This window comes from Morus notabilis, unplaced genomic scaffold (genome assembly GCF_000414095.1).
Source record: "Morus notabilis unplaced genomic scaffold, ASM41409v2 Scaffold4972, whole genome shotgun sequence".
Taxonomy (NCBI): Eukaryota; Viridiplantae; Streptophyta; class Magnoliopsida; order Rosales; family Moraceae; genus Morus; species Morus notabilis.
The window spans coordinates 11885-22037 of record NW_010361331.1 but is presented as its reverse complement, the minus strand read 5'-3'; the positions used below and the strand labels follow the sequence as shown (position 1 = coordinate 22037).

The 10153-nt window shown below is 39.8% G+C and overlaps 1 protein-coding gene across 2 annotated transcripts; it reads right to left on the bottom strand.

Annotated features, from left to right (window-relative positions):
• Positions 1-521: 521 nt before the first annotated feature.
• LOC112091835 (protein SMAX1-LIKE 6-like) lies at positions 522-5577 on the bottom strand. 2 transcript variants are annotated; one of them, XM_024166420.1, is made up of 3 exons: positions 3858-5577; positions 2732-2975; positions 522-2603 (listed from the first exon to the last, which is right to left on the bottom strand). In XM_024166420.1, exons 1-3 carry the CDS (start codon positions 5057-5059, stop codon positions 699-701), a joined length of 3351 nt encoding a protein of 1116 aa, XP_024022188.1. In that variant the 5' UTR covers positions 5060-5577; the 3' UTR covers positions 522-698. The 2 variants fall into 2 exon arrangements, with proteins under 2 accessions (XP_024022188.1, XP_024022189.1); XM_024166421.1 differs by having other exon boundaries at positions 522-2579.
• Between the last annotated feature and the right edge of the window lie 4576 nt (positions 5578-10153).

The following is a 10153-nucleotide window of genomic DNA, read 5'->3' as shown; positions in this document are numbered from 1 at the left end:
TGAGCCGTTTTCTTATGTTTTACTCATTAATTAATATATATTCTAAAGTGAGAGCACAAATCTTATAAGAGAATATCACAGTAGACTTTTTTAAAATAATAAAATAGAGAAAAGTTTGATGCAATAATAAGAATAGAAACTCCCTAAAAAATACCTAAAATAGAAACAAAAGGATGGTTTGAGTTGTAACTTCTGAGAATCATTTGTCTTGTCTGGGGTCTATGATTACTCCACACCATCTGTTGAATTCTGTTCCACACACACACACACACAAAAAGGAAAAAAAAAAAAGGAAAAAAAAAGAAAAAAAAAAAGGTCTCCCTTAATAACTACAGCACTATCTGCCGTCATTTAGAAATTCAACTTGTTTGACAATTATGAAAATATGAAGAACCATAAATTACTTATCACAATATCCTAGTCAATTTCCTCGTGTCCATTCCATCTTTTTCTTCAACTTTTACAGCCTTCTGTGTTGGACAAACATACACGAGACGTCCAAGTCCAACATTGGCCTTCCACTGGACAATTATATATACATTCCAGTATCGGAATAAATACAGCACAAAATGGTTATGCAAAAAATTTTGTTGATCGATCATCGAAACAAGGCCTTCGCAAATGCCCAAACTATATGCTAAAAGCTACATTATACACGTAGTTACAAAAAGCAAGGGTTGAACAAAAAAAAAAAAAAATTAGTTCAGATTAATTCTAGTGGGAAGACAGACACAAGAAGTTTGCTCTCTTGCAGCAAGTTGTTCAGAAACCACCAGTCTAATAACATAACGAGAACTAACATCTTTATACTTCTTATGGGCTTCCGCGAAACTTTTACATAGAACCTGTTCAACCCAATCCTCCATAGCTTTTTTCTCTTCCGACAACCAAGCAGCCGCGAGTATCTGTACCACGGCTTTGTAATCAATCTCTAGCATAACTTCAGGTCCCAACATTTTCTTCACATTTTCGTTGATCTCCTCTATTATTTTAGCCGAAAGCGCATCAAAGTCAAACGGCTTCAAAACAACTTTTTCATCCACCTGATTGAGAAAATCTTCCAACCAAGCTTCCGAGCTTTCAGAGATGGAGTCGCTGTCATACTCCTCACCATCAATGCATTCTCCTTCGATCTCCTCAACAGGCACATTGAGGTCTAGATAAGATCTTGATGCCTTCTGGGCACGTTCTTTTGACTCGAGGCATTTCTCTGCGGAGTCACTGCTGTCAATCAGCTTTCTTTTATGTATAGACGACAGGTTTGACGTGCCTTCATTGTGTGTAACTCTCACATTCATGCCCTGCTTGTGGCTAGCATTGCTAGCGACAGATCCAAATAATATTTGCATTTGACGTCTCTTAGCTGCCAGTATCGCCTCCTCAGAAAAACTAACAGAAACTTTCTCTTGATGATGAGATGTCTTAACCTTCATGATGGTTGTGGCCGCCACAAATAAAATATCATTAATGCTGATTTCTCTTCCTCGAGAGTCCGGAAACTTGCCTGTTCTAATGGCCTGGGACAAGCTAATCTGGGCTGGCAGATCAGCCTTGTCTACGTTTTCAAGAAAGACAACTGAATGGGGTTTCCTGCTTAATTCCCCAGCAAGATAATCAACAACCGTCTTTCCCCTAAACTTCAAATCATAATCATCTACTTCTTCATGGTCAAAAATCGAGTTTGTTTCGCAATATCTATACTGGGAGCCCAAATCAACAGAGATTAGGCTTTTCCTGGAGCCATACAATATTTCAGCAAGTGCTAAAGCAATTCTCTTCTTTCCTACTTTGTCCGGTCCGAGGAATGTAAGCCAAATATCTCCTCTGAGACTCGAGCGACGATGTCTTCCACCACTGGATCTGCTATAGCTTATAACTTGACTAATAGCAGATATAGCTTCCTCTTGCCAGCCAACTTTTCCAATTAGAGCTCTCTGTAGTGATTTAAAATCTCTAGGATCAAACTGACCCTTGAAGTCCGGGGTAGTACGGGAAGAGGATTGGATGATTTGGTGTGAAGTATTAGCAGTTCTTGCATTTATCTCGGAAGAGTAAGTACCAGGCAAGCGTTCTGGGCCTACTTTATGATCTTGCAATTTCATATACTGTGGTTCCTTACTGCTTGATGCATATATTGTTCCCAATCCCAAATCTGTGGTCACAGGAGCCATTGATGAAGATGATATCCGGTCAGGTGGAGGATCTATATTGTGCACATGATGAGGAGAAAGGCAAGGCTTCCCTTTCTCAATTTGGCGACTCTCCGAGACTTTTACCAATTTCTCAGAAGGACTAGCAGCCATTGCCATAAAACTGCTCTCGTTTGATGGAAAATTCTTTTGAAAGTTTGATGCTGTGCCGGAATACGATTGCGTATCATTTAGATATGAATCTTCACGGCTACTTTCTTTCGTATGTGCAACAACTTGAATGCCCTCTGCAGATGCAACTTTGCTCCCTGCCTGGAAAATGTCTAGTTTATGGCATGACTGGGTGTGACGAAGGCGTTGACAAATTTCATTCCATTTCCTTTGCAATCCCAATATTCTAGTGTTCAATGCTGTTCCACCATCTTTGGTCTGCACTGAATTAAGAAGCACGTTCTAACATAAATTGGATCAAATGAAGAAAAATGATTAATTTCAGATTACTGAAAATGTGATTAATGAATTCAGTGCCGGATGTGTACAAAGTTGCTCCAAAGAATCAAAATTTCAAAGGGATAACACACCTTCGTTGCATCCACTCCCTTGCCTGTGTCAAGTTCAGTCATTAGCAAAGAAGGGAAATTCTCCGAGTATGGACTAGCTATGGAAAGAGCCGATCCTGCCTTCAGAATAGAAGCAACTTCCTGCTCATATTTTTCAGTGCAGGCATGACAACGAGTAAAACACTGATTTGTGCTGCTAAATGGATTTTTGAGTTCAGATGGTGTAGGGCAGAAACCACCAAAGGGAACAAAGGACCCCATCAAGCTGTAAGTATATCATGAGCATGGAACTGTGAGATTCAACGGAGACAACACAGTCAGACTTAAGTGTATGTCTTGAGACATACATGCATCTAGCACCTAGACATGTACATATGCAAGTATAGATACAGAAGTTTTAAGGCCCAGGCTCTTAAGTGTTCCAACGTGTAGTATGTGACCTAAATATAGTTAAAAATAACTAAACATACAAACTCCACCTATTTAGTCGTTAATTTCTACTTCTGGCCAATCATATAATTATAACTAGAAAAAATGTGCATCAGAATGGCAATATATCGTTACAAATATGTCTATAGCTTAACTGCAGGTGCAGTCAAAGTTAGTGCTCCACAATCGTAAAGCCAAACAAGCAGCACATAAATAAAGGCATTTGGGGAACGAAACATGCATTTGGACCGACAAAGAACAAAGAATAGCATTGATGAAGCCCCCCAGCTTGAAAAATTAGCTAATGGTCACAGATAAAACATTGTCTACAAGGAAAGCAACATTACATAAAAAACAAGAAACTGTACTTGATTCTTAGTACACATATAAAGTAAACAATATGAAAACTAATTATTATAATATAATTCCACCAAATGCTAGATGACACGGGTGCAGAAATTTCGTCATCATTGAATGCAAGTTCTAAATCCTATTATCATAGGTCAGTTGCTAATCACGAAGTTTAGCAAAATGGATCAATAAACTTCCAAGTTGTCACATTCTGTCCTCTCCTTTACTCAGCAAAAACTTTCACTCATGCATGTTTAAGATAATCGAGAACAAAAATACTAACATTAGCCAAGCATATATTCATTCCCGTACTAACAAGTGAAAGATAATCGAGAAGAAAAATACTAACACTTTTACAACTACCCACCTGGATTTAGAGTAAATTCCTTCTGTTGAAGACTTGGAAGACGTAATGGGGAGAAGATGCAAATCCCAGTCTTTCTCTATGCTCGGAAACGGACCCAAAAACTTCATATACACATCGTCACTTCCAGCTGCTCCAATCAACCATAGCTTCCCACTATGAAGCTCCAACAAGCTCTTCAACTTGGAAACAACAGAGCTCACCCGATCGCCCAAGACCCCATTGCCAACCCAGCTCTTCAGCTCCCCAAAGTTCAACACAACACCACTTCCCGAGGATTGCTCCACCACGCGGCTCACCTCCTTAAACCTCGAATCCAACTGCTCTTCACTTCCGCCTTTGACGACGAACTCGGAGACATCTTTCTCGATATGAGCCACGCTCAGACCGGAGATTTCGGAGGGCAAGAGACCAGCTTTCCCGCTCTGCAAACCCTCGGTGAAGCTCTTGAGAGCCTCGCTCGCGCAGACGCCAATAAGGAGAGGGTTCCTGGCCAGAACCTCTCCGATCCTTCTGGAATTCTCGTCCCCGTCGTCGTGCCGCGAGAAAGGGAAGCTGAAGCCGAGACCGCCGCTGCTTCGCCTCGCCGTCGAATCGGAGTCCGCGGGATTGAAGAAGAAGACGGGCGGACACCGAGCCCTAGCGAAGGGCGAGACCTGCCTCACAGGGGGATGGAGGATCGCGAGCTTGATGTCGCAGCTCCGGAATCCGGCCTCGCCAAAGACGCGGCTGACGATCGGGTCATCGAGGATCGACAGCACGAAGTGCTTCATCTCGACGCGCAAAACCGGCGCCGTTTGGTTGGCGGCGACGGCGGCGTTGAGGTTCTGCTGAGCGTGAATCTGGTGGAAGTGGAAGCTTCCCGGGTGGCGCCTCTGGTTAGCCTGGGAGCGCTTAATGGCAGCCATGAGAGAGTTTGAGACCGGAGGCTCGTCCACCGTCTTGGACGACGGGAGGCGGTCGAGAGAAACACCGACGGAGAGCTCCAGCGCTCGGAACTGGAGTCGTGGGGCGTACGCGCTGCTGCGGGCTCGTGCGCAGGCGTCGCGGAGGGCGGAGGAGGGTAGGGCCAGCAAGGCCGAGACGGCATGGAGAGAAGTCGTCTGTGCGTGGCCCCGGCGACGCGCCACCGCCACCGCGTCGTCCAGTGCTCGTGCCGCCTCTTCCGTTAAGCATTGCCTCGCTGCGCTTACCGGCGTCGGCATCGCCGGCGAGCATATATTATATCTCCCCTATGTGTGTGTGTGTGTCTATATATTATTATATATACATATATTATATATATATATATATGTATATCAATGAGAGAAGGAGGGAAAAAGAATGGCGGTTAGGAAAGGAAAGGGGGGTTTGGGAGGGAAGAGGATTAAAAGTGAATAAATAAATAAGGAAAATGGTGAGAGGGGTTTACTTCAGCAACTTTTGAAATAAACAATTCATTCCATTGGCGAGTTGGAAGTGGCCAAGACAAGAAGAAGAGAGAGAGAGAGAGAGAGAGAGATGATTGTTGTTGTTGTTGTCGTCGTCGTCGTCGTTGGCTGATGGTGGATTTAGAGTGGAGTTGCAGATCAGTGGGTAATTGATGGAAAGACTTTCTTGGCGTTGTATTATGCGGAGAAAGGGTGGTGGGGTCAAGTCTTTTCTTTTGTTGGGGTCTGTTCTGTTCTGTTTGTGTTGTGTTGTGTGGAACAATTTTACAAACATATGGTGGGCATAGATTCCTCCCTTCTTCTCTTCTCTGCTAAAAATACTGTATATCAACAAAGATCTTCAGCATTCACTCCCGTGTCTTTTTTATTTATTTGTAATAATTGTTCCGGGAGTTTCCTAGCCGGCTAATTAGTATTAATTTTTTATTATTAAATTAGATTAAAATTACATTAAATTAAAAAATTATACAAAATAAACTTAATAAAAAAATTTAACAGTTAAAAATAAAAAATTATTAATAATTCACTTTTTTTTTAATTCTTACAGAAAACTCTATAATTGTTCGTAGTGCTTTTTTTATGATGTTATGTGCGAAAATTATTATAAAAAAAAAAAAAAAAATTTGTTATATCTATTTTTAAAATGTATGAGCATGAATTTTTATTAATTAAAAATAAAATTTTAAAATTTAAATAAAGAGATATTTGTTTTTTTTAAATATAAAGATATTTTTGTGAATTTGAATTTTTAATTTAAATTAAGATGTGATATTTTTAAAAAAAATTTAACTGTAACAAAAAAAATTAAATGTGATATTTTTTAAAAATTTTTAACTATAAAAATTTAAAATTTAAAATTTAAATTAATGAAATAAACGAGACCGAAACCTACGTCCATTCGAATCAAATGGGCCTAAAACGACGAGGCTATTGACTGTCGTTGTCTAGCTTTAAAGTTCTTCCTTTTATGTCTCTCTTTTTTGTTTTAATTTTTCTTTTTTTTAAAAAATTAATAATTCGAGTGAGACGGAAAAAAGTAGCAATTAATTTTCACGAATATTGTGATCAAGATAAAAAGCGTCACCTATAGTTAGTGGGTATATTATCAGTCAGTCCCTCCTCGACGTCATCTATACATTCTTGTTTCTTTGTTGCATTTTTTTTAATTTCTTATTTTTATGATCTATAAATAAATTCTAGGTTCTTTCTTGCATGTGTTAATAGATTTTTATGAATCACACTTTAAATAAATTATTAGTTGAAAGGGTTATATTTCCTTTTTAGCTAAAAATTAAAATGAAGGTAACTAGTGTTGTGATTGTGATGATCCCATTTTAGGTTAGCTTTCTTGTTTTCTTGCTGTGAGTTAGGTATGATATATATCATATTGAATTTTTATTTTATTAGATTGTTCTCAGGTAAATTTATTAGCGTTCTTTCCATGTTAAAGTTCATTTGAAATAATTGTTTATTATCGTTGGGATTACTTTTCAAATATTATAACAGATTCTCGTTTAATGTCGAAGAACTAATGTATATTTCAGATGTACACAAATTTATATACCTAGACGACAAAAAAAAAATGTAAAATTATTAAGGATTATGATCTATGCCGTGGCAATTCATTGATTTTTTTCAAAAAAAAATTTTATGGAGATTATTATCATTAATGCCTCTTAAATTTTAAAATCATTCTTAATTTACTTCCGAATTTTAAAATTTTTACTTTACACTTTAAATTTTTAATTGTTCTTATTTAACCATTTATATTGGAATTTCTGTTAAAAAATATAAAGAAAAAGGAAAGTAATATAATCACATAGTCTTTTTAATTGAATATCTGTTAAAAATAAATAGATAAAAATTATATGACCACACTTAACTTTTTTTTTTCTTTTAAATTTGATTTTAATAGAAGTTCTTACATAAAGACTTAAGTTAGATTAATCTAAAATTTAAGGGGCAAAATAAAATGATCTGAAAGTTTAAAGGGCGCAAATGATAATAATCATTTTCATGAAATGTATATAATTACTTGTCAGCCTTGAAATGAGACTGATTTCCTCTCAGAGTAATTTTACAAACAATCAATTTACGGTTTTCAATTACTCAATTATCTTTTTTTTTTTTAAATTCAACACCAATTAGATGAGAAAATACAAAAAGTATCCCCTCATTTTATTTTTAGTCAACTAAATCATTTAAGAAGACAAATATACCCTTAGAAATCAGGGATGGGGATATTGGTATAACTACAACCAAACACCCAAAGGAACAAAAAAAAAAAAAATCTCCGCTTTTTTGAGAGGCAGAAAGGATGGGAGCAAGTAATATGCCTCTTCATTTTTCATTCTCCACGGGAGAGGAGAAACTACGTGGAAGAACTTCTTTACAAAAGAGGAGAGATCCCGATAGGCCTAAGCCTAAAGGAAAAGTTCAATTAAGCTTGAAGAGATGTTTTAATTTGTTTTCTTAACCAAAAAAAAAAATGTTTTAACTGTAGTGAGTTTGGATACAATCACAAGATTTGTGCAAACCCTCCAAAACAGAAAAAACCTCCTATAAAGGCAATGTGTAGTACCCTCAAAATCAAAGCCAGATCAAGCAACTCAATGGTATCGAACTTTTTTTTTTTTTTCTAAATCTTAAAAATTATGACTAGCATTTAATTCATCTTCTCTTCTCATTTGTTTTCAGCATTTTGAAATTAATGCCTATCAGCACGTGGTCACCAATGAACAACCTGTTGACCTCTTCCCTAATCAACCTTCTCAAAAGCCAACTTAATCATTGCATGCAAAATTAATTCAACATATTTTAAGAGTCTAACTTACTCAAAAAAATTAACTTATTAGTTCTTCAGTCTTTTTATGCGTATAAATCACTTCACGTTTGTTAACTTATTAATTCAACATATTTTATATGTGGGTCTCTTCAGGATGGACTGTCACATAGGGTTTAATGATTTTTTTTTTAAGTAGCATATTATTCTACCTGCTTAGACCGTAGCCTTTTTAGCACATTTTGGACTGTTCACTCATCCAATTTGTCCCATATTACGGCTCTGCAGATCCTTGGTGATCTCCATTGGTCCGTTCCAGGCGGTTTAGGAGCTTGTAATCATTCCATGTGCTACTGACCTTCTCCCAATCTAGACGCAACCTTGAGATCTCCAGCTTGTTACCTACAAGGTTTAACTTGGGATGTGGACTCATTTGCCTTTGTTCTTCCCTGAGCGCCTACACTCCCTATCAGGGTGTGGCCTCTATCTCGGTCGACCGTACTTTGGGTCGACGCCCCTATGAATCGCCCCTTACGGTCAGCCTCTTCGTCAGATGGAGGGGAGATGAGTTTCCAGGCGTCAACAACTATCTGACGTAGCTATCATAGGACCACGTGGGGCATGGCCATTGTCTGACGTGTCAGCGCATATTTTCCCACACAACAATTGCCCCCCGGGTTGAGGCCTTTTTTTAGATTGCCTCGAGCTAGGTTGGGATCCGCTCCAGCGCTTTTTGTCTGCTTCGGGTGTGGGAGCCTAACTCCGAGCCTCTGTTGCAATGATGGATTTGGAGGAACTCCCTTGAGAAGTGCAAACGTCGTGTCAGTTTAATCACCATGCTGACGTGGTCTTTCGTTTAAACGGACGAATTTGGACCGTTGGATCGTGTCTCTGTAACTTCTCGTCCTTTCCCCAACCGTCGGATCGAATTCCTTTGCTTCCACCGTTGGATGCATACACACCTGATTGGACGACTGGGGGCCGAAGGCCTTCGGTTCCTATAAATAGTCTCTTCGTGTTTGTCTGAACCATTTCGAAACAGTCGAAACTCTGCAAAAACTTCTCTAGGATCGTTCACTCTCTTCTTGCCAACTCACGAATCTTTGGCGATATTCACCTCAGTGTTCTCGCATCCCTCTCGCTCTTGATTTTCTGGTAAGCATTCCTTGTTCCCCCTATCCATTTTGATGTGTTTACTTTGCTTGGGCTTACAGTAGATTTCTTTTATGTCGGTTTAGATCTCGCTTGAACGGCGTGATCTTTTTCATGCTGGACAAAGCCCCCATCAGAGCCTCCCTGTCGGTCATATCCGTTGTGGCGGTGACGGCTTCTCCGTACCTCGCTAGTCATTCTTTTAATGACTCATTCAGTTTTTGGTACACCGTCATCAGATTTTACTTCAGCGGGATATACGTTTTTCCCCAATGAACTGGAGGGAGAAATCTTCCTTCAACTCCTCCTAGCTGGAGATGGAATCTGGCTTGAGTGTCCTGAATCATCTCTGGGCAGAATCCGTTAAGTGGTTCCGGAACGCTCGGCACATTATTTCCTCTGCATATCCATACAGAAGCATGTGTCCCGTATACATCTCTAGGTGGTCGCCGGGATCCTCTCTGCCGTCATATGGTGGGATCGACGGGGACCTGTATTTGTCTGGGAGAGGTGGCGCCATGATTTATGTGGTAAAGGGGTGGTCATGAGTTCGACTGGGAGTGATGTCGACATTAACCACCTCCGCCACCTGTCCTAGGTTCTTTTGCAGGTGGCTCACCTGGTTTTGACGTCCTTCCTCAAACCGGTGACGTCACTCGTGAACTTTTCTTATAAGCTCATCACGCGCTCCATAATGGCTTTTGCCTCCTCCGTTGAGATTGCAGAGCTGGCCCCTTTTGAGGCTACTGCCTTCCTGGCATCCAGCTTATTTCTTAGGTCTCCGCCTTCTTGCACCGACCCCAAATCTCCCGGGATATTCTTACCTGGATTTCGAGGTGGTGCTTCAGGGTTCTCCAGACCTATGATTGCTCTTTTCTCTTGGGCTCGTCCCCTGGCAGCCCTTTGTCGGCTGCTGAGGGACTTGGACGGTCGAG